This window comes from Ambystoma mexicanum, chromosome 13 (genome assembly GCF_040938575.1).
Source record: "Ambystoma mexicanum isolate Mex_15411 chromosome 13, UKY_AmexF1_1, whole genome shotgun sequence".
In the NCBI taxonomy this organism is placed as follows: Eukaryota; Metazoa; Chordata; class Amphibia; order Caudata; family Ambystomatidae; genus Ambystoma; species Ambystoma mexicanum.
Genome location: NC_090938.1, coordinates 682704552 through 682728875, shown reverse-complemented (window position 1 = coordinate 682728875; position 24324 = coordinate 682704552). Strand labels below are relative to the sequence as shown.

The window sequence follows — 24324 nt, the reverse complement described above, 5'->3', positions numbered from 1 at the left end:
TCGTGTCTCATACATTCAACACCTATCATTATAAAGTTTATGAAAAATAAGCTATTCACGGTTCGAGCATAATTATCCCATCCCTGGCCTACAGAAATGCGCAGCTTGACATGGAGTAGGGAGTGAGGATGGGTACTTACTCTACCTCTTTCCTGGGCAGTCGCTTTTGCCACCAAAGAGGACCCACTGCGCCTCTTTCTGCATGGACACCCAAGGACACGCAATATAGAATACAGAAATGATTGGATTTGTAGAGCATAGTTTATTTCTGCATGCCTTCTTCGCCTATTCACTGCCATCTTGCAACATTTGCTAAAAAAAGGTCCACGGACAATGCAATAGGGTTCCACAATAAGGGATACATTTTGGCGAGATGTTTCAAGCTTGCCTTATGCTGTACACCAACGTGCGTCAATGGGACACAATAGTGCACACCACAGGGGACCAGTCTGACAGCTCACTATACAATGTGGGTGCAGGGCAGGGGTCTGATCAAGAAAATACTGACAGTGCAACAGCTGGTCCAACAAACTGCCAGGAAGCACCAACCTGGTCCAACACAGCTTGCCAGCACATATGTGGCAGCCTTCAACTCAAATAATGTATGCAAAGGTATAGCAGCTTTTCTTCAAACTGTGCATTAAAAGTGTCAGTTGATTGATATTTTATTTCTATCGCGCTCGTACACAAGTGTTTCAGAGCGCGGCAAGGGAGGGGAACAGGGTAGAACAAAACAGCGAACTTACTAGGCCCAGTGACATTGAGAACGCGCAAGTGCATGGGAGGCGGGGGGGGGGGGGGGGAGTGCAAAGCAGAGGAGAAACAGATAAATAAAAATAAATAAATAATAAAGGCAACAAACAGTGGTAATGCAGCCAGCAATTCACAAGTGCTAGGTTTAAAGGCAGCAGACAGGGTAGGTCTGATAAGTGCAGGAAGAAAAAGGGGGGGTGTATGGGTACAGATACAGACCCCAGTGCAAGGGGTGGCCCGGAGGCAGTGCGGGAGGGTGGCAGGATGAGCAGGTACCTGGGCCCAAAGGACAGAGGGTGGCCAGGTGCACGGTGCCAAGAGAGAACAGATCAGCAGGGGAGAGGGGGAGCGAAGGCAGAAGAAGAGGAAGGTCTTGAGGTGCTTCCGGAACCGGAGATGGTTCTCCTCAAGTTTAGCTTTACACTTCAAGGAGGGTGTGTCAGTCTGGCCGCACTAGCTGGGTATCAACCAACACAACCACGCAACCCTGGTCACTTCTACAAAGAACGCCAATTGAAGAAAACTAAGCAATGCAACATACCTGGTCATCGGACTTCGGCTTAGGGATCGCTTCATCGCAAAAGGGCTGCTAGAACGCCTCCGACTGTAAGGGCTTGGTGACCTCCCACTATATGATCCACTCCCTCGCTCATAGCTGGATGACCGCCTCCTGCTGTAGGGACTGACCGACCTCTGCCGCCTGCTGTACGGACTAGGAGAGCGGACACAAGTTTGGTAGGCAGCAGGCTCCTTGTAGGAGGGACTAGGGGACTGCCGCCGAGAAGAGATGGTGGGACTCTTCTTGTAGGAATCATAGTTGCTGGAAGCATGGGAGCGTGGTGGACTGATATCGTAATCCTGGCAGTAGGACATGTCATGGGGGCTGTCACCCTGCTTGGGACTGCCAGTCCATTTCCTCCGTGGGCTCCTTGCTTTCCGTTTCGGACTATCCGAAGTCTTATACCTTTTCGCTGCATCCCTTTTGCGGTGACTTTTACTGCGATCCTTGTGACCAGATTTCAATTCTCGCTCCTTCCGGGCCTTTTCCTTCCGGATCTTGTCAGAAACTTTGGTTAGTTTAGCTTCCTTGTTGCTGCTTTTCGAAGATTGTGACGATTTGCTGTACTCTTCAGTCTCTTCAACAGGTCTCTTGGAGGATACAGACAGCCGATCCTTGGTAGAAGATGATTTGATAGGAGCTTCTACTGCTTTTTCTACCTTTTTCTCTGGCTGTTTGGCCTTCATCAACTCTTTGACCCGCTTGTGCTGATGGTGCCTGTGCTTGTGTAGCTTGTCGAGTTTCTCTGCAGCCTTCCTCTCATCACTCTCCCGTTTCTGAAGCCGGAGTGCTGTGTCATCTGAGAAGGTATCCGAGTCAGAGCTAATATCATCATATTCAACAAGAGGCTTTAAAGTGGTGACCATGAGTTGCTCTGAGCCATCCTTTACATACTTAGTCTTGTGTTTCTTGTGCTTGATAATCAACCTGTGCTTCTCTTTACTGTTGCCCTGTTGTGCAAGGGCCGAGGACGTGGATGCACTGGAGTCCTTCTTGGCCACATGTCGCTCTGGATTTGGCATTCCTCTCCTATTTTGGGGGGATGGGGTAGGAGGAAGCAGCAACAGATTAGAGGTGTCCCCTGACACAAAAAATCTGTGTACCTCTTGCCAAAAAAGTATGTAAATGAGCCTTTGTGGCTTATCCCTTTTCTTTCTTCATTCGAGGAAGCGGACAGTCAGCACACACTGAGATATCAGTCATCAACACAAAGGAACTTCTGTGCAGTCACCTGTGGTGCACGATTGGGACTCCATGAATTGAAGGCTACTGGGTCCACCAATAATTAATTCACACTGCTGATAGCACGGGGATGACGATTTGGTCTCACAATTAATTTCTCTTGAATTCTGTTACGTCCTGCGCAAGTGAACTGTATTTGCAAGAGCGGCGGTGGCTGAAGAATGCGTTACCCCTGCAACATCAACACCCGTCCTTCTTGAGGCAAGATATCTCAGGAGCAATGGATGCAAATTGTTAATGTTCTCCTTCTATGGGGGCGACTGCCCCCTTCTGTGGAGCACCCCTACTAGCTCAGGTACAGCGCACTCCAACCTGCTCAGAGTACAGATCCTACCTTCATGAGGAGCACGAATTTATTTTCCTTTAAAATGGTCTGTCTTTCCAGCAGAAGGTACTCGTCTGCTCAAGGGCACGTCTCGCTTCTCACAATGATTGCACTCTCGCCCTCAAATGCTTTTCCTCCAAGGAAAGCACGTATCGTTCCCCAAAAGGTCTTCTTTTCTCCTTCGTCTCCCCTCGCTGTCAGTCACTCCTTGCGGCTCCCTGGCACTTCTGTGGAAACATTCAGCCCCTGTCCACAGCGGGGTGCGTTTCTCGCCACAGGGCCCTCCCACCCCTGGCAAGTTTCTAACCTGTTAAGGGAGCTTGATCGGGGGCTTGCTGGGGTGGAACTTTTCCCCCACTCTCTTCTAACAGTGCAGTGTCTCCTCTGGGGCCCAACCTCTCGCTATGCTTGGCAAATGTTTGCTTCTCCGTTCCGGTTCAGACCGAGGTCCCTTTAGTCGCTCTTCCCAGGCCTCGCCCTCGATGGAGGTTGCCTTGCGTCTCTGTCCCGTAAGGAGGCCTGCTGTGCTGGGGGTCGCTGATAGCCAAGGCCCGCTCCACCACTGCCAGTGGCTCCGTCACTTCAGTCAGAGCGAAGCGGTGCTCTGGGTGCACACTGAGGAGAGGCTGCGCGCGCTCCCGCGAGAGCTGACCACCTCGCGAGAACTCAACCGTCTCCTCGAGAGCCAAAACCAGAAAACCACGAAGCCAAGAGGTAAACTGGGAAAGAAGATTGGGGTGCCTCGTGATTTGAGACGGGGATCCCTGAAAAGTACAGAATAGGTCCGAAAAGCACTGTTGAAGGAAACGTTCCTGTCCCCAGCCATTGACATCGATGAAGGACTATACTGGCATCATGCTAGAAAACCCCTGACAAGCTACTATGACGCAGCGGCCATCTTGGTACTGTGCTGTTCATTCATGAGATGGGACCACTAATCAGCTGAAAATCCAAACATATTTTACTTAGTTATTAAAATATGCACGAAAAGATTTACAGTTACATACATAGCAACACATAGAAGCTATACAACCATACTTTTAGAATATAAGGAAACTGATAAAACAATGTTTTACAAAGTTGTGTAAAATAAAACTAAACACTTTAATATGTTTGAGTACTACACGTTGAGTGACACATTGCACTATTGAAAGGCCCGTTCCATTTATAGGCTGCTGTTGCTGGCAGCGTCTTAGTCAACCCGCCACGGACATGTCAACCACGATGCGCATGTGCGCCGTCGTCTGGTTTATCATCACCAAGACTTTTTTTCCTCTCATTAAATGGTATAAAAGAAGTAAACGGGTTGCCTGACTTGAAGATGGTTGTTGTGAAAGAACATTCCCCATTGAATGTTTTAGAGGCTTGAGAGATACACCATTGTCGTTTTAAGGCCTCCTATGGCTGTCATTTACTCTGGGCGAGAATCAAAGCCTACAGCTCACTCAGCTTTGTAAACTAAAAACTGCACATACTCCCAGTCCCTTTTCTATACCTGAAACTAATCTGCCAGAATTTGCGGCAAAATGACAACCACAATTCTTCTATCCTCAGTATTCTTTAAAATCAGTAGGAAGTACTGTTCAAATATAAATATAGCTAGAGAAATTAAAAAAACTTCTCCGTTCTGGACTTGTTCTCCGGAAATCTCGCGAGACGAGAGTGGGTGGGAGGCGGTGTTTGTCATCATTTTCGGAGGACGAAGGTGCAGTTCGGCTTTGAGAGTGTGAGTGGCATAAGGCGGGTGGTGCGGTGGGCATGAGGGACTGCGCCTAGAGAGGGTGGCACTGAATTATGCTTGGCGTAATAGCCTGTCAACTTCGATTCTCACTGTTCCGTACAGCCCCTCGCTTCACGCTCAGCTCACGTTTTCCCAGTGCAGCTTTTCTGTTCCAGTTCTTTTTAGAAAGAAAAAAAAATCTTTTATCTCTCCGGCTTATCTAAGTTTAAACTGTGTGGTTTGAATCATAGCCTTCCTTTGTACCCCTTGCATGTTTACTTGTTTTTCTGCTGTGCCATTTATTTTATGATCAACTCTTCCACTGCTGTCTATTGTGCCGGGATGGAGCGAACCTCATTGTGTGAGGATGAACTCCAGGGTTTACCCCATGCCCTAATGAAGGACTTGGTTCGGGGCACTCCACTAGGTGTCATTGGGTCTCCAATGCTGGTTTTCTCAGATAAGTCCTCTCCTTCGCTCTCGATGTTGGGACTCCTCTGCAGCCTTCTGAACGAATAGGCACCCCAAGTCACTTTACCCGACCAATGACACGCACTGTTGCAATCCACTGTTTGTCGTGGCTCTCATTTTATTGCCGAGATGGTGATCTTTAATGATACCATAATCAACTTGCACAGGAAATGGCAGAACACCTCTCCGCTTAGTCATTTCATCTACTGTTCGGTTTTGTTTCTCATTTGCTTTGTGGCTCCAAAGGGGATAGACTGGTATTGTGCGCTTTACGGCTCATCCTTTCAGCATAGAGGCCAGTGAGCATCAGATAAAGGTAGGGACTCTCTCAGGCGTTGGTTCTTCTTGATAGCCCACGGGAATCTTTCGGTGTATGCCTTTGCGCGTGAGGGTTGCATTTTCTGTTGTCACTTAGTTCCCACAGATGGGGTTGCCATTGTTGACTGAAAGAGGGGGTCCATTCGCGTTTCACAGGGTTCCTTTCACAGGCAAGCCCATGCATGCCCAAGATTTCTTTTTGTAAAAGCAAACTTTGACTGCTTGGGAGGCTTCGACTTCCAGACTGCTCTGACCGTATGGGTGGTAGCATGTCTTGGCTCCCTGTAATCTCACATGGTCACAGCGATTTGATTACGCCAAGAACGTGGGAACCCATTTTTCTTCCTTATACTTGCATTTCTTTTATTGATGCCAAAGTGACCTACTTGAGCTAGTGGAACCACTCGTCCTGTGGGGTGAGGCAGTATGAAGCTGTTGATGTGGACAAGTCTGCCATCTTCTGCCACTGACCGCTCGTATTTCACTATCATTAGCGTGTGAAATGCTTTGTAACCTTCAGGGTTGCAATGGCTATTTTTAGCCACAGCCTTCTCCCATCTATCAATTGCGCCCTTTAATATGGCCGATTGTAGGCAGTCATCCTTGTGGGTTACTATCCAGACCATCTAGTGATTGGATAATGGGCCAATCACGTTCCACCTTCAGCCACACACGTTCTTCTGTGATTGGCCCCCTCTTCTTGGTAGCTTTCTTGTGATGTTTTGACAAGTCCATCGCTGAATAGTGAGCTCCTTGGGTGATACTCGACTGTGTATTATTGTTGGATTGTGGTTGATGAGCCCACTTCTCCTTTTGCAGTGGGAAACGTGGGTCTTGTGACGAGCAAGTACCAATGGCATATGGCCTGTCACTACGTTTCAGATGTGTCCATGGAAGTAGGGCTGTAAATTGTAGAAGTCACAAGGGTGTTATACAAGTTTCTTCAACATACTTTAACGGTGACGCACACAATACCTCAGTAGGGTGTTGCAATTCATCTTTAAATGTATAATCTTTAATTCAATATCATAAACAATAATTTCATAGAACACAAAAATAATTGTGGAAAAAATTAATCAGGTAATGTAAAAATTGCCATAAGAAGTAAAGTTCCCAAATAAGGAACTCCAGTCACCTGCACACTTTTTCAAATGGCCAAAAAAAATCAATAAGAGAATTAGTGATTAAGAATGTTATCAGATTGTTATTACAAATAAACTTACATCTAATGGCACTCAGAAAATAGAATTCAAACAATATATACTCTGTAGCAGTTGCAATAGAAAAAATGCATTTATTTGTATGGCCCAATGCATTTTGAGTTACAAACTCTTCATCAGGGGTCTTCTGTAATTCACAATTCTATAAACAATCAAAAAAATTGCTGCCACTCAAATGAACAAATGGGTCACATCCATTCATATCTCTTGCACACTCTTAGCATCAAATAACCTTTGAAACAAAAAACAATCACATCTGTCAAGTAGAACATTTAAGTGTAACAAGGATTGTGAAAATAATGTGGCACATGTCCTCCAAATAGTTGAATTCAGTACAATGTCCAGTTATCATTTATGCTATGCAAATAATGTCTGACAGCCTGTTTCAACCACTCATATGCAAATAACTTTGCATGTATTCTTCAGGGTCATAATATGTGGTCAGCAAAATTGTATCTTCAACTGAAGCAAAAAATGTTTTTCCAGTATGACAAATCCTCACAGTTATGCCAATCTTTTGAAATCAAATATATTGTAGCACCACTAACTGAAATAAAAGGATAACATATCCATTCCTTGCAGTTGTTGATATATTTTATATCCAACTCCAAGGAACAGCCAGGGGTACTACATTTGCCCCTTGTATGCTAATGTGACCATGGGGTGGTGGGAGAAATGTGTGGTATGGCACCCAGACAACAGCAAATATACAGACAAAATAGCTCTTTGGCTGTGTCATATTTATGATTTATTCATCATCTGGGAAGGCACCACTGAAGAATTGCTGGACTTTGTGAAAATCTTAAATGTGCACCAGTTAGATTTAAAGTTCACTGAAAGCCACAACAAGACTGCTATTGTATTTTTAGATCTTCTTGTTAAAGTGAACTCACAACAGAACTTTACAGAAAACCCACAAGTTCGAACATACCCCTACATGCAATGAGTAACCACATCACGTCCTTGAAGTGGAGCATACAATACGGGGAGTTTATTAGAATTCGGAGGAACTGTTCTAAAATGTAAAGTTTTGACACAGAATGCACATTGATGACCAACACATTTCAGAATCGTGGATACCCCAAAGAAGTTCTTGAAAGGGCCTACGTTAAAGCACGAGGGAAAGCTCGGAACTCCCTTCTAAAATCTAATGCAGTTCTGAATTGTACCCAAAAAGATACACTAGTTTGATTCTAACTTATGGTAATGGGGCGAACAACATTCGCCGGATAATTAACAAACATACATTGGCATGTGCTTAAATTAGATGAACATTTAGGTAACAGCTTGGATGACAAGATCAACATTACTTTTCGTAAATCCATGTCATTAAAAGATAGCCTGGTGTCAAGCTATATGAGCCCCAATGTCAACATCCAGGCTGAACCTTGGTTAAGCAGAAGAATTCCAGGCTTTCATAGATGTACGAAATGCAACGCATGCCAGTATGCAACTAACACCATGAACTACTGCCATCCTGTTTTGGCTACTAATATTAAGATCATGCTGAGGATCATCTGTAACACTGTTTATGTGGTCTACGTACTCACCTGTCCTTGCAGTAAGTGGTATGTTGGAAGCACTATTGGCAAATTGAATCTTCAAGTGCTTCAACATAAACATGCAATTAATGTTGATCCCACTTACCCCATGGCAGTACATTTTAAAACAGTCCACGCCAGCAAATTGGATGGTTTTGCATTCTTTGGCATACACTCAGTTCCAGAATTGCCCAGAGGAGGAAATCGTGAACTCCAACTGAGACCAAATATATTTTAGATTTGGAAACAAAAAGACCCGGGGGACATAACCTGGATAAGGAACTCTACACCTTTCTGGGCAAGTGAACTATTATTAACATTTCTCTTATGATATATTTGTTATTTGGGCTTCTGAATTGTTTAGTTACTTAGTATGGTTATTGGTACTTAATATGGTTGCCCATGCTCATTCTATAATTATTTTCTTCCTTCAGCTTCTTGTCTTTCTTGTGCTCTCATTTTGGGTTTCTCTGTTTATCTGTCATATGTTGCAACCATTTTGCATTCTCTGTTATCTGTTCTCAGTTGGTATTATGATCGATTTTTCCAGTATTATTGTGATCCTGCAATTTCCCCTTTTTTCATGCAATATTTTCTGGACCTTTTATGGATGTATACTAGGTCTGGCTTTCGTCCAAGCATGTAAATCAATAGGTAGCACATTTGCAAGCGTGCTATATTTAGCAAATTGTTCATGTGACATTAACTAATTAACTGTTTGGGTTATGATAGGTTGCATATTCATTGAATATCTAGAGAACACAGACTTGTTTTCTCTTTTTATGTTTTTTTTTCTCCATACTTTTGGAATTTATCTAATATTCTTACTTCTATTCGCAAGGTCTGTTTTCTTTGAGGGAAACCCATGCACATATTTTATAAACTGTCTGCATTGGATTGGACTATTTGTATCTGATCTCTGCCTCTTGGTAGGTCTTGTAGTGTTGGATTTAGCATTGGTCATCAATATGGCAGCATTTTTTATCATTTATGTATTAGGTGTCCTTCTGTAATATGATTATATGCTTTCTTGAACTCATGTGAATTATTTCATGTATGCACATAGCACTTTTCCATATTGCAATTTGCACATATACAATGCATTCAGTATGGCAGAGAGTATTTTATACCCTTTATTTTTGTTAAGCCACATTGCTAAATTGCATTTGGGTTCAAGCATTTTTAAACAGTAACTTTTGCATTAGACACTTTATTCCAAGCACTAGATTCGATTTTGCACATATGTAATATATCTAGCACTATGCTGAGATTTGCATATTTTGCACTCCATTGCTAATTTGCACATAGATTATGTATTATCCATGAGATCTATAGCTTCATGTCTACATTACAACGCAATCTTTGCTTTATCAATGTGGAATGTCCTTGTGGCAAAATTGAATGTTGACATTTATTTGTATTAACTGCTTACTATTTTAATGCACTAAGCACTTTATACCTTTGCTGGTTTGCACACAAATCATTGCATCTGGCACTTTAGCAGAGTTTTGCATATTTTGCATCCATTTGTATCTTTTTGCTCATTTGCAATTTGCATCTTGATTAAGGTTACAGAACCATTTTGGAATGCATTGTGCATGTCATAGTAACAGAAACCATTGTTTTTCTATGGCCACATCCCCCGTTAGATACTTCTTTTTTAATCGATTCATCTGTTCTCATAGACTGATCATTGAAAGCCATTCTGCCATGAGCGCAGGTCTTTATTCAAATTTATTTGGCACGATTGAGAGAGCGATCGGCTTTATACACACAGAGGTGAAACGGCAAACACGTGAGGCATGTTATACTTATTTTGCAACGCAGTTGTAACTGTAGCATCTTACTCCTAGACACTTCTGCAAATAACATGAACAGACTACAAATGGCACTTGTAGCCACATCCCTAGGAGAAATCACATCACACAGGCAAGAAAAGATGCCCACTGGCTCCCTATCAACGAACGCATTACATTTAAAGCCCTCAAAATCACCCACAGATGCCTTGCCTAGACAGCCCCGGCATATCTAGGAGAAAGAATTCACCAGGCCCTGGCATACAGACCAAAATGGGACCAATACGCTCGCCTGCTCTCCGTCCCAGCCTTCAACAGAGCCAAAGCTGGCGGAACCAGTTTTGAAGTCTTAGCTTCACAAGCTTGGAATGCGCTCCACGCAGTTTAAGAAATGAACAATCCCTCACAACTTTCAGGAAAGTGCTAAAAACAAATCTTTTCAACTAGACTATTTGCCAAATGTACTGCCTCTAATGCCGTTCCTCTGTAACCTTGCAACACCCTCAACACTGTCATGTTTTTACCTGTACCACTGCTTATGAATGATCTATACTCTGTCATTAAGTAAATATCCTTTAACAGCGCCACAGTGCCTTCAGGCCGCTGGGTGCTTTATAAATCCAAATAAATAAATTCATATGCTTACATTCACATATATTAGGTCTCTGACTACATATGTACTGGGATGCATTCCGTTTTAGTGCCACCTTCAGCATAAGGTTATTGGGTGACTTTGAAAGCTTTTACTAATCCAGCTACTACAAGATGTCTGACGATTGCAAACCTAACAGTGCATATACCATAGAGGTTACAGGATTTTTCTGTTTGTAACTGTTAGGAAAGATTTCCATTGAATGTTTCATTTTCCCTCCAGTTGTGTACCCCCCAACTTTTTGCTTAGTTTAAACACCATAGTCTGACTTTACCAGAGGAGCACAGCCTTCTGCTGCACTCCTATGGGCTTTTCGCTCACTTCTTATGGGGAAACCGACATGCCCTTAAAGACCGTCAGTACTGGGAGACTTTGTTTCCCTTAAGTCCTTGTCAATGTTGCAATGTTTCTGCAGCATGTTACAAGTGCACAAAATACCTTACGGTACAGTGCGCTTGGGCTTCCTGTCATTTCTAAAGGCCCTAGTTACACTCACTTAAAGGATTTTTTAGGAGAAGTGCAGATGTGCCTTGGACAGGACTGGTGGCAGCTTATCTTTTCGTACCTTTTTAACCCTTTCCTGCCAGGTAAACCGCGTTTGGCATGGTTAGGTGGCCTGGCTCCAAAATGGCCAAGCCACGAGGTTCTTTGTCCTGTCCTTTGGTCACCTTGCCCCTTCACCGTCCCCAGGTCGAGCCGCCCCGGATCAGTCCTTATTTGGGCATGCATTTTCCCGCAAAGTGCCAAGCTTTCGCAGGCCTCTGCATGCCTTCTGTGCACGCCCACAGGATGTAGGCTGGACTTTTGTTCCAATACACATCCTGGGTGCCAGAGAGTCTGGTCTGCTGTGAATGCCTGGGACCACCGTGGTCCATGATTGGTCCAAGTATGGTTTGCCTGTATGTGAGCAGATCTCCCATTGGGTCCTCTTCGTTTTGGCGCGAAGGAGATTTTGGATAAGAGAAGGCTTCAAACACCCATACAATGTCGATCTCTGGAGTTCTCACTGAACAATGGATAGGATCCAAGTATCCTGAAACTCTGAAGCCGAGTCGAGGAACCGCTCGTGACCCGCTGGAAGGTTTGGCACCCTGAGCCCGCTGTTGTCTCGTGGTACCCCTCTGCATCTGGTCGTCCTAGAAGGTCTGCAAAAAACGCTTAGACCCATTGGAATAGTGGGACCACCTATTCTCAGAACCTGCAATTAAGCCTTCTTGGAAGTGTCCCTTGGCCAACCAGTGTGCTGACCAGCTTATACAGGACCTTTGCTCTGTCACCGCTCCCGTTTCAAAGAGGCCCTTGAAACTTGGTACCCTGTAAGTTCTGTGTTCACAGCACTCTCAGACTGAATTTCGTACAATTGTCGTTCCCAGGTCTGGAGTAAAGTGAGGGTGCCCAAACCGGAGTACATGCGGTTACTGTGTTGCCCAGCCGTGGTGACGAACTTTGCAAGTTCATTGCCGCTGTGGTCCTCTGTGCCCTGAAGCCTGCTACAGCGGAACTGGCCTGATCCATCCGCCAGGAGCGGAGAAATTGCCACTGTCTTGTAGGGTAGTCAACGCTGTATCTTCGTCGCTGAAAGCCGCAGAGCCGCGAGATTGCCGCATTTGAACCTGCAACAGAAGTGGACTCGACAGCCGAAGTTTGGTCCGGAGTGTGCCGAGGGTCGGTTAGTAAGTGCAAACCTAACCGGTGGCCCCTAGCGCATCCATCAATTTTTATGCACAAGTGGCCTTTGAGGGCCCCTCTCCTTCCCAGTTCTAGTGCGAACTAGCAAAGTATTCCCAACTCTTGGAATCGACTCTGCACTCAAGTGGAGACCCTCCTCGCATAGTGGGAACCTATTCTGCATCACATCACTTGCCTTCGTGAGCTGCTACAGCCCCTACAAAAGACCATACTTCGCCCATTTGAACTACCGCGTGCGCCAGCTTCGCAAGTACATTTGAGCATTAGGCTCCCCTCATCTTAGGGATTGGACTGCCTTTCAGTTAGGACTCTGTTTGATGCAGAAGGGCCTTAAGACTATTTGCACTGCCTGCTTCCTTCCCTGTTTAGGTTGTGGACCCATTTGGTGCATTCATCTTTCAGACCCCATTGGTCTTGTATATATGGGATTGTATTGGTTTAATAGTATTGCTGTGATTTTCTTACTGTGTGTTGAATTGCAAAGGCCTTGGAATAAATGTTTGTATTTTTGATATATATATATATATACACTTGACTGGGAGTGATTTGTAAGTTTCCTTTACTGTGTGCTCATTGAGGTCTTTGTCACCCTCACCCCTCCTGAGACCTAGTCTTGACCGCCGCCAAGCTACCTTGATTGGTCTGGCTTGTCCAGAAGGTTACCCTGTTCCAAGAAACTAGGCTGGCCTTCTGAACCTCTGCCCATCAGGTCAGAGTTCAGAAATCCGTCTGAAAAGTAACCATAGACATGTGATACTATACATATGTCCTATCTTTGTGTTGCTTCCCTCAAATCTAATGAAGCGGTTTGTTAACCACAAAACGCATCGTTGCCTGCTCTTTTTCTTTCCACGGCACTTACAATAAAGGAAATTTTGTTGCTGTGGACAGCGTGGTGTTTCTATCTTGCAGACCAGTGGATTCCACAGCTCTGCTGCTCTTAGGAGTGCAGTCCATTTACGTACTCTGGTACGCAGTTTTTTAATAAATATATATATTCTTTCTAAACAAAATGAGCATTCAATTAGACAAGTGCGAATAATGCATAACCCAAACTTTTTTTTCTTGAAATATATATATATTTTTAAATGTACCCACTTGCATGCGTTTTGGGTGAATTTCACAGGTATGTTTAATTTTTGTGTTCTCTATTTCCTCAGGAATAGTGTGGCACTGAACATTTTCACACACAGGTTTTTCCTAAGGCACAACACATTCTAATCAGACTTTATCTGTTGATGAAAATGTTCTAAGCCAAAAAACTCCAGCTCACAAATTAGAAATTACTTGTCCTTACTGTCTTGTGTTGTCTTTTTGTGTAACCAATGTTTGCGTGTTAAATCGCAGAACCCCATTTTGAAACCTACTTACAAACTTTGATACTGTCACATGACTTCTCTACATATTAAGCAGTATCTTTGTGCGGTCATTGTTAGAGAAGACAAGGCGTCATGCATGTATTGTTTCTAGCAGTAGTCGGTTGGCGTGGTCATAATACAGATATACCTGTAGTACCAATGTGCAGTTATAAAAAAATTTTTCGCTGTCTTACAGGCTAAATGTGTGATGATTGACTATGATTATAAATCAATATTTAAACTCGCTACAAGAGAATATCTGAACATACTTTGATAGCGCTGTCCATGTCAACTTGTCAATAAGCCCTGGGACTTAAAGTATGGAATTACAGCTCTGGTGACTACCTTTTACTTCTGGGCGTCCCCACATGCTTGGTAAGTTCTGAGGCTTTTTCTTCATCAATTGGTCAGTGAAATGCACCATCATTTCTCTAATGTCCTAACTGTGCTTAAACACAGAGAGCGGATAATCTTCATTCATGGTATTTTTAATCGGATGCTAATTCTTTAACAATTTCTTATGGATGGTGTATGCAGTATGTCGTCACACACAATTGTGTATTGTGTTGGTTTTGTGTTGAGCTTTTTAAGTAATTCATTTTGTTTTGGGCTTGCTTGGTGGCTTGTTTTAATAACTGCTTAGGATAAACTGTTTTGCAAGTGCTGGAAAGATAATCTTACATTCCTGCATGTGATCTTCTTTTCTTTGGAAATTCCTTCTAATGCGTAGAAATTGTCCTTACAGTAAGTTGTCACTTAATTTATTTGTATTTAATATAACGTGATTTTAGTTAATCCAACTATTCCACATGTGTCCACGATACATAATTATTGTCTTAATATCACAACAGATAAATACAAACAAAATCCTAAAAATGCTAGAATCTAATACTAAAATCATTATACAATTTCTCACATATTCATATTTAAAATATAATGGATTTCAATAATTTCCTTTCATAGCACTTTTTGCCTTCAGCTATCTTCCATACACTATATAAAGCCAACATTAAAGCCATGTTGCCAGAGTTCAGGCAATTAAACCAGAAGGCACCCTCACATATGGGTGATACATTATGGACAAACTGTGCAAGGTTATACCCATACAGAAGCATCTCATTTCATACCCAGTCCCAATTATCCAATTTATTCTCAAATTCAACTTTGAAATGATAAAAATCATATAACCAAATGGATATCCAATTAATTTGCTCACATACGTCTAAAACCAATTTTACCCAGGGATAGACTTTGTTCACCCAGTCCCTTTTCATGACTGTGCTCATTAGTTCAAGTAATGCGCATTTGGGATCTTTGAGAGCTAAAATGTATAAAACACCCTTCCTACAAAATACTTGATATGCTAATGATCTTAGTCCAAATTCCAATTGCACCAACTCAATTGGAATTGAAGATGGTACATTTAATACCAAACTCAAACATTTCCCTTCTATCACTTTCAACCATTTATTAACAGTCAATTGTAGGGATTCCAAACCATATGCTATAGCTGGGCTGAAGCACTGTTTATATAATAATAATGTGGATCTCCTCATAACTGTATCCAGCCGTGTTAATCGCAAATCTCTTTATCAGGGCTGTCTGTATCATTGTTTTTCTACTTTACCAGTTATTTATACCTTCCTTGTCCAAATTCCAGACCAAGGCATTTATCCACTAGTTCCAATTTATCAGTGGAGACCTACATCTCACAACGACATAAGTATGATCTAGTAAAACAATGTCGTCCGCATAGGACAGCCAGTCCACAGGAACCTCCCCCACGTTTGGAGGCCATCTATTAACCGGTTTGAGGCCATTTGGCAAATTAGCAAGATAGAAGTTAAATAGTAGAGGGGCCAGCACACAAACCTGTTTCACCCCACGGTTAGTTGGGGTTGGATTGGTGCCAGACTCTCCACCATCCAACTGTACACATATTGAGATTGACCCATGAAGCTGCCTGATGGCTTCCAAAAGCCACGCAGGGATAGCAAAATGTGTGTGTTTCTGCCGCAGCTTTGCACGGTTCACTGTGGTAGAAGGAGGTGCCTCCAAGTTTTTTCTTAAGGTATGGTTTGAATTCCAGGCGGATTTCGTTGCTTGATCGGAGGGGTCTCGTTGGCTTGTAGACTGTTATTTTCTTTTGTAGGAATTCTGCTCCGTGTCCGCTGATTGCCCTGTGCGTTATGCACATTGCTTTGAAGGTGATGCGATGTTTTACTTGGAGCCAGTGTAGTGTTTTTAGCACTGCAGTGATGTGTTCTCTTCTGGATAGTTTGAGGAGTAGTCTTGCAGCTGCGTTTTAGATCCGTTGTAGTTTCTTCAAGAGGTATTCTCGTATTCCGAGGTAGAGGCTGTTTGCGTAGTCGATTTTTGACATGATTAGGGCGACGATGGTGAGTGTTTTGTGCGTGAAGGAGAGGAAAGGTAGAATTCTTCTCGCCGTGTGGAGGAGGAAATAGCATCTCTTCACTGTTGCATTTATTTGTAGTTCCAGGGTTAGGGTGTTGTCCATTAGGACTCCCAGATGTTTTACTACCTTCAATGGTGTTGGTGCGTTTCCCATTTCCCTGGGCCATGGGATGGTAGTTTCGTTCTCTTGGTATTTGGATATGATCATGATTTCTGTCTTTCCTGGGTTGATTTTCAGGTTGTTGGCATCCATCCAGTTGAAGACTTCTTTTAGACAGTCGGTTAGGGTTGAGTAGTCGGCATCAGTGTCTTTGATTTTGTAGATGATCTGAGTGTCATCTGTGTAATTGTAACATGTAATGTTGTATTTTTTGAAGATTCTGATGACCGGAGTCTGATATAGTGGAGATAGTGAGGATCCTTGTGGGACTCTGCCATCGTTAACTCGTGGGGTTGATTTAAAAGGTTTTATCTATACGGTTTCTGTTCTGTCTGCTAGGAATGATTTGGTCCAGCGTAGTGCTGTATCTGTTATGCCTATGTCTTCTAGTCTTTTGGTCAGGGTGTCGTGGTTAACTGTGTCAAAGGCTGCGGAGAGGTCGAGCAGAATAAGGGCTGAGGTAGTGTTTGAGATCGTCCCAGATGGATAGTAATGCTGTTTCCGTTCCTCTCGCTGGTCTGAAACCGATTTGAGCTTGGTCCAGCAGGTGATGTTTTTCTACGTGTTCTTGGGTTAGTTTATATACGTAGGTTTCTAGAAGTTTTGCTGGGTAGGGGATGTTAGAGATCGGCCTGTAGTTGGAAAGGTCATCTACGTCACCACTTGTGTTTTTCAAGAGTGGCCTGATGTATGCTGATTTGAAGATCTTCGGTACAGTCCCTGTTGATAGTGAAAGATTTCGAAGGTTTCTGTAGTGTTCTGCTGGTGATCCTTGCGCGAGGATTGATTTGTATATGTCTGGGGGACAGGGGTCCATGGGTGATCCCGCTTTCTTGGTTCGTTTTACCAGCATTTCGAATGCCTCTGATGATATTTCAGGGAAGCTTTGGAATTTGTGCTTTGATTCCACATTAGGTCCGTTGGGTTGTGTGTTGGTTGGTTGGTTGGTTTTGTATGGTTTGTCGGATGTCATTGTTTTTTTTTTTTTTTTTAAGTGTTCTGCCAGGTCGTTGCAGAGTTTTTCTGAGGGGTTTGGGGTGTTATCGCAGCCTGGTGGGTTTCTCATTTCTTCAATGATGCTAAACATTTCTTTTTGTGTGTTGATGGCATTGTTGATTCTGTCATTGTAGTGTCTTCTCTTTGCTTTTTGAATTTCCTTCTTGTATGCGCGGATTTGTTTCTGGTACAGAGTTTTTTTTCCTTGGGTTGTATTTTTTCCTCCATTCCAATTCCCTCTTTTTGTTTTCCTTTTTCATGTCGTTTAATAGTGGGGTGAACCATTTTGCCATTGCTCTTTTTTTTTGATGAGGTGAACGGTTTTTCTGGGGCGATCTTGTCTATTGTATTTGCGATCCATTTGTGCAGTATCTCTGCTTTCCCGTCTAGGTCCACTAGCTCCAATTCGGTAGTAATTGAAGGTTTCGTTAATTCCAGTTGTTCGAATAGGTTGCTTTCTTTGACGTGTTTCCAGTTTCTTTTGGTGGTGGTAGTGAGTTTTGGATGTTGGATGTAGGCTTGGGTAGGCAGAGTGATCACGAATGGGATGATGAGATGGTCGCTCCACAGTATTTGTGTCGGTGGTGCCGTGGTGATGAGTTTTTCTTGGGTAAAAATTGCGTCTAGGGTGTGTCCTGCCGAGTGCGTTGCTTCTTTGACTAGTTGTCGTAGTTTCATGGTGCTGAGTTGTTCAATTAGTGAGTTTTGGCAGTTGGCGTGGCTGTCTTCAAACCAGATGTTGAAGTCCCCCAGGATGATTAGGTGTTCATGGTTGATGGCTAAGTTGGTGATGGCTTCTATGAAGTTATCGACGAATGTTGCATCGTATGTTGGCGGTCTGTATACCAGGATGAATGTGATGTTGGTTTTTGGGCTCGCTGTTGGGTGTATTACCATGGTTTCGCAGTTGAGGATGTTGAGTGGTTCGTAAGTTTTTATTTTCAGGTGTTCTTTGAATTCTATAGCGATGCCTTCTCCTCTTTTGTTTTTCCTGGTTATTTGTAGGCATTTGAAGTTGGTCGGAAGGCAGCTTTGGAGTGCGATTTTGTAGTTGTCGTCCAGCCATGTTTCTGTGATGAACAGGATGTCGATGCCGTTGTCGAGTCGGTCAAAGATTTCTGTTGAGTGTTTTGACATGGATCTTGCGTTTATTAGATTGCAGTGAAGTTTGGAGGTGTTGTTTGGTTTGGTCTTTGTCAAGGTCGCCTTCTGTTCGGTGTTGAGGTTTCCTTCCTGGTCGGTCAATTGTTGGACTGTGGGATTTAGGGTGTCAGCGTCTTCGAAGAGTTCTTCTAGATTTTGTCTTGGGTTTTTTGTGCTTTCATCGCGTTCGTCTTCCGGGAGTTGTAGTTGTTGATTGGAGGTTCCTCTTGTTTTGGTTATATAGGGGGTTATTGCGTCGGTCATCTGTTTGCTGTTTTTGTTGGTTGTCCTTCTTCTGCTTGCTTGTGTTAGGTTGTTTGAAGTTGCTGCTTCTAGTGTTGGGTTGGATTGCTGTGGTGGCCTGCTGTCTGCGAGGTATGGAGTTAGCTAGAGGGATTTTTCTCTTCTCTCAGAGGTGCCTCGATTTGTATTCCTGTCTTTGGGGGTCCAGTCTATGGTTGATCTTCTAAGATGCTGTTCTGGGGTGTTTGTTCTTTCGTCTCTTCGTCTTTTCCTTGGAATGGGTCGTTTGTGCAGCATTGTCAGATTGATAGTTTGTTTAGTCTTTGTTAGGTGACGTCTAGTTGGTCCTGCTTATTTAGTTTGGTTGTCTTGTGGTCGGGGGTGGTAAGGGTTATTAAGGTGGGTGTTATCGGTGGGTTTCTTTACTGTCCGTCTCCCTGAGCGCGGTTCACTGTGGTGAGCGGGCTGCGTGGGTTGGGGAGGGTATCTGTTGGTTGGAGGGAGGCTTGGACGGGCGCTGTTTGGACTTTCGCCTTGTGATGCGAGAGGCCCTAGTTAGTGACCCCCCCGCCGTAATTCCCTGGTGACTTGAGAGTTAGCTGCTTGTTTATCATTTACGTCCAAGCGGTAATAGCAAGGGTTGGTAGTGCTGATATTCAAAGGTATGGACATAAATGCAATCTACCTTCTTAGATTTTATTTTGTTATAAGGTAATCATTTCATTAAGGCCAGGTCATTCCACTGGATTTCTTCATGCAAACCATTCTCAACAGCGTCTAAATGAGAAATCCAGTGGTGTTCTCTCTTCAGCAGTAGCTTGTGTTAATTGCCTCCTCTACGAGGCGGGATGATTTTCTCAAGAATTGTCCATCTAAAATGCTCCGCTCTGTGCTTCAGCAATTTAAAACGGGCTACCAAAGGTGCATTTTTTTATTTTTGTGTCCTTATGCAGGATTTATGTTCAATCAGCCTCTTCTTTACGGCTCGACAGGTCATCCCCACATATTTTGAATTGCAGGTGCACACAATCAGGTAGATGACACCCTTGCTGTTACAGTTGCTAAATGTTCTTTTCTGTCAAGGGGTCGTCCATCCTATGTGGACACTCTTGCTTCTAGTTGTCTGTGCGCACATAACGCAACTACCACATGGTGTATAGCCACTCGGTGCATTTGCCCCCAAGATGGTATTGGAATAGGATTTCTCATGAGGGTATGGACAAGTCTTTCGTGGATGTTCTAGCTCTGCTTTATGGCAAAGGATGGGTGGGTTAACACACTTTTTCCTGTGAGTATAGGCCATAGTGTCTTAATTTCTCTTTTCAGGTTGTTGAACATCGGCGAGTAGCTCAGCGCTTCTGTGATGTACTCAAGTGGTGTTTTTTTTATCGTGGTGTTGTAGTGTGATGTCTCGAGGTATATTTCTTGCCCGTTTGTATGTATTATTTACTATGCGCCTCAGGTATCCTCTGGACAATAGTTGGTTTTTCAATCCAGATGCCTGTGTATTGAAATCCGAAATATTCGTGCATGTGCGTCGGTATCGCAAAAAATTGTCCAAACAGCAAATTGCCCCACAATGCACGTGGGTGGTAACTCGTGTATGTCAATAATGCATTACGATCAGTGATCTTTTTGTATGCTTTCTATGTCAGAATGCCGTCTTGGACCGTAAGGTGGAGGTCCACGAAATTTGTCTCCTCTTTGTCGGAGTCTATTGTGAATTTGAGATGAGGTCTGCAACCATTGATCCAGTGGTGGAAGGATTCTAAATTTCCACTGGTGCCTTCAAAGATCATAAATATATCAATATATCCCGCCATACTTTAATCCAGTCGTGATAAGGGTTTGTGGCGGGATATTTGTCCTCAATCTCTAAATGTTCCTCATAAAGGTTCACAAGACTTGGGGTGAACATAGCACCCATTGCTGTACCCGAGATTTGCTGGTAATATTCATTATCACATATAAAGTAATTTCTTTTAAGAGCTATTTCTGCCAATTCCGTGATGAATGTCATGTGTCCCCCTTCTAAATGGTTATCTGCTTCTAAGTGTCTATGCACCATTTCAATGGTTTCTTGCTCTGGGATGCTCGTATAAAGAGCCTCCACTTCCATGGTGACTAACCATTGTGTGTCTGCATCAAATTCAAGGGAACCCACAAGGATAAGCATCTCTGTCGAGTCCTTTATAAAAGATTTCATCTTTCATATATCATCCCTCAGGAATACATCCACATATTGTGACAGAGGTTCTAAGATTGATTAGATCCCTAAAACTATGGATCTGCCTGTTATCGGCTCCAGACCTTTGTGCACCTTTGCAAGGGCATAGAAAGCTGGCAACCTTGGGTAAACTGTCATCAGTAAAGCTGCTTCTTGTGCGGTGACAAAAACCCTCAGCTATAGCCTCCTCCACTATTGGGGCTATCAAGGTTCGGATTGAGGCTGTTGGGTCTGCTGGTAATCGTCTGTAGCATTTCTCATCTTATAACAAGCAGTTGACCATTTTGTTATAATCTGTAAGGTCCATGAACACCGTTGCTCCCCCTTTGTTGGCAGGTTTAATGACAATATTGTCATTCCGTGCCAGTGAATCAAGTGCGTGTAGTTGTTCTTTTGTGCAATTGTTATGAAAGAACGGAAGCCTTGCCTTGAGTTCTTCAAGCTTTTTTAAGAGTGCTGCTCAAAAGTTAAGATTCGGCTGTGTTGGTCTGTGTTGGTTGAAGGAACTGCGATGGCACTCGCAAGTCGGCACCTACTGTTGTCAGATCTGTTGGCTTTTCAGCGAAGTATTGCTTCAATCTTAGTTTACGCATCAATTGCGTTATTTCGATATGTGTTTGGAACGGGTCGTATCTGGCCGTTGGAACAAAGGATAACCCTTTTTGAAGGATATGCTTTTCAGCGACCGACAAGCTGACAGATGGGCAGCTTTTCAAGGAGTTTGCCCAGAAAAGGATTAATGGAAATTGGGCGATAGTTAGCTGGACAAGAAGGATCAGCTGTGGGTTTCTTGAAAAGAGAATGCACAAGGGAGTGCTTCAGAGGGGAGGGGAAGGATCCTGAGGAAAAGGAGAGGTTGCAAAAATTGCAAGGGCCAGAGCGAGGATGTCAATGTAGCCCTTGATGGTTTTAGAGGAACTGGGATGAACCTGTTTTGACAAGGCTTTCATAAATTGGACTTGTCTAGCTACCTCATCAGGGGAGAAAAGAGGAAAGGACGAGAAAGAGGGTGGCTGAGGGGTGGGTCAGAGTTCACAGAAGGGGGGGGGGTGAGGGTGGACAGAATGTCCTGGGTTTCTGAGATAAAGTGAGAGGCAAGGGCATTGCAAAGAGCCTGGGAAGCAACAGGAGGGTTAGAGACTGCAGCAGGGTTGGCCAGCACCTTGCAGATTTTAAGAGTTCGGCCGAGTTATTAGATGCCGCAGAGTCACAGGCTTCAATATGGACTCTCTTCTTGGTGAGGACAGAGAGTCGGTATTGCCTGTGAAGCAGGCGACAGGACAGTTAGTCAGAGGCTGAATAAGACACCCTCCATTTCCTCTCAGCCACCCTACACTTAAGTTTAATTGTAGCTATGTCAGAGTCATACCAGGAATTACACTTGGCTTTGAACTTCAAACGGATCCTCATGACAGGGGCAAGAGCATCAAGAGTATCAGAAATAGAAGAGTAGAGCAGAGGTAGGGCTGTGCCAGGATGTGAGTCAGCCAGAGGTGGGGGGCAGGGGGTGGTGGAGAGAAGGTGGGGCGGCGAAAGCCTCAACTGACTCGCTTCATGGGCCGGATGTCCAAGAAGGTAGGTGGCAATGTTGGGGTAGGCTTGGATTGGGGGGAAGAGAGGGAGAGAGGAGAGGAAGGAATGATCACTCCAGGAGAGGGGAGTGGTCAGAGGGATGGAGAGGGGGAGGTCAGTGGAGATCAACATGTCGAGTGTGTGCCCTGCCGAGTGAGTGGAGCCAGAGGGGAGGATGGACAGGTAGAGGGTGTCGCAGAGGTCACGGAAGAGTAAAGAGGAGGAACAAGGAGGGTCTAAATGGATATTGAGGTCATAGAGAAGGAGGAGGAGTTGAGCGGTAGAGGCCAGGAGGGCGGAGGGGAAGTCTGCCCGCCCACTCAAAGAGAAATTAGGTGATTTGACCAGGAGGTTGCCACGGTAAGAGGATGGGTAGGAGAGAGAGAGGGCCTACAGACAAGGCATTCAAAAGAGGAGTAGGTCTGAGTGGGAATGATGGAGGCAGGAATCCACTCAGGAAAGATCAGGGCTACCCCCACACCGGACCAGGAGGATCTGGCTGTGTAGAGGATCTTGTAGCCATCTGGGAGGAGAGTGTCAAAACTTGTGACAGAGCTGGCCGTGAACCATGTCTCTGTAAGACCAAGGACATCAAGGTCTATTTCTTCAAGGTGGTGGCAGATGTCAGAGGTGTGTTTTACAGCAGAGCACGAGTTGAGAGTGGTAAAATGAAGAAGGTTGCCAGCCTTAAAAACCTTCCGGGAGAGGTACGCCCTGCGGAGGAGAAGGAGCCCTAGGAGGGGCAGAGGAGGAGGAGGAGGAGGCGAGAGAGGGCAAGGTAGCCAAGGGGGGAGAGGAGGGGACAGCATGAGATGAGAGGAAATTGATGAGGCGAGGGAAGTGCCTATCAAAGAGGAGGACATTGTCCTGAGGGCCTTGGACCATAACAGCGCCATTAAGGTAGACATTAATGATGACTTTAAAGGAATCGCAGGAAGCCATGAGAACCAGCGAGTGCCACCATTAATGGGAGAGGAGGAGATAGGACAGAGCACAGAGTTCATATGAAGAGTCCATAGATCAGGCGAAGGAACGACAGAGGATGTCGGTGAGGGTCTGTCTGGAGGAAGCATTGGATTAGGTGTCGGCGATAGGAAGACCAGGGTTAGAGGCCAAGATATCCTTTTCGAACTTCTTCCTGCCAGACTTGGTGAGAAGGGAATGATAGTCCATGGAGAAGCAGTTGGAAAAGATAGGAGAAACAGAAAGCGCCATGGGAGTGGAAATGAGGAAAATGGGGAGAAAGCTGGGGGGGGCTAAGGCAGATAAGTGTAGAACAAAAGAGTGCTGAGGTCACTGGGCCGGCAAGCTACAGAGAAGCAACAGTATACAAGCAAAGTACAGAGAAGTTAGCAATGGGCAGAAAGATTTGCCTTTCAAGCTAAAGCAAAAACAGCAAGATTTAACGCCGGCACAGTTGGGTCTAACGCTGCTATCTGGGAAACCTTCAAAGTATGGCTAAGAGGCCTATTAATGTCGCGTACATATGGTACATTGAAAGAAATAAGAAAAGAGTTGGACAACTCCGAACGCATGCTGAAGGAACTGGAAGCAGCACACGGATTGAGCAATGGCGAAACCCACCTCCACAAAATATCGTAACTACTAACAAACTTCAAATCACTAGCTGAACGCAAACTATTATATGTGACGCAACCTGTGAAAGCAAGAAGATACGGTGAAGGAAACAAAGCGAGCCAAACTATGGCCAACCTCATTAAAGTGGAGCAAGAACTGAAACCTATAACCAGCATAATCGACATAGACGGAACAGTACACAATAGGCTGGATGAAATAAACTGTGTTTCAAACTTTTACAACAAACTCTACGCCAATGCAGACACAGAGCCCCTGGAAGAACTACAGGAATATATGAACTCCTTCCCCCTGCCTAGATTGAACGAAGGAGAAAAAACAGAATTGA

The 24324-nt window shown here is 44.2% G+C and overlaps 2 protein-coding genes across 3 annotated transcripts in view; one reads left to right on the top strand and one right to left on the bottom strand.

Moving 5' to 3' along the window:
- Positions 1-3496, bottom strand: part of CDK12 (cyclin dependent kinase 12) — a 629271-nt gene extending 625775 nt beyond the window's left edge. Inside the window, exon 1 of one of the 2 annotated variants that reach the window (XM_069634721.1) lies at positions 1295-3496. In XM_069634721.1, the coding sequence (XP_069490822.1) occupies positions 1295-2334 (1040 nt within the window). In that variant the 5' untranslated portion in view covers positions 2335-3496. The remainder of the gene's footprint in view (positions 1-1294) is intronic. The other variant, XM_069634722.1, reaches the window with a different exon arrangement.
- A 1024-nt stretch (positions 3497-4520) lies between these two features.
- The window catches only part of MED1 (mediator complex subunit 1), a 509499-nt gene continuing 489695 nt past the window's right edge, over positions 4521-24324 (top strand). The window contains exon 1 of the mRNA XM_069634720.1: positions 4521-4605. The gene's annotated coding sequence lies outside the window, so the exon portion shown is untranslated. The remainder of the gene's footprint in view (positions 4606-24324) is intronic.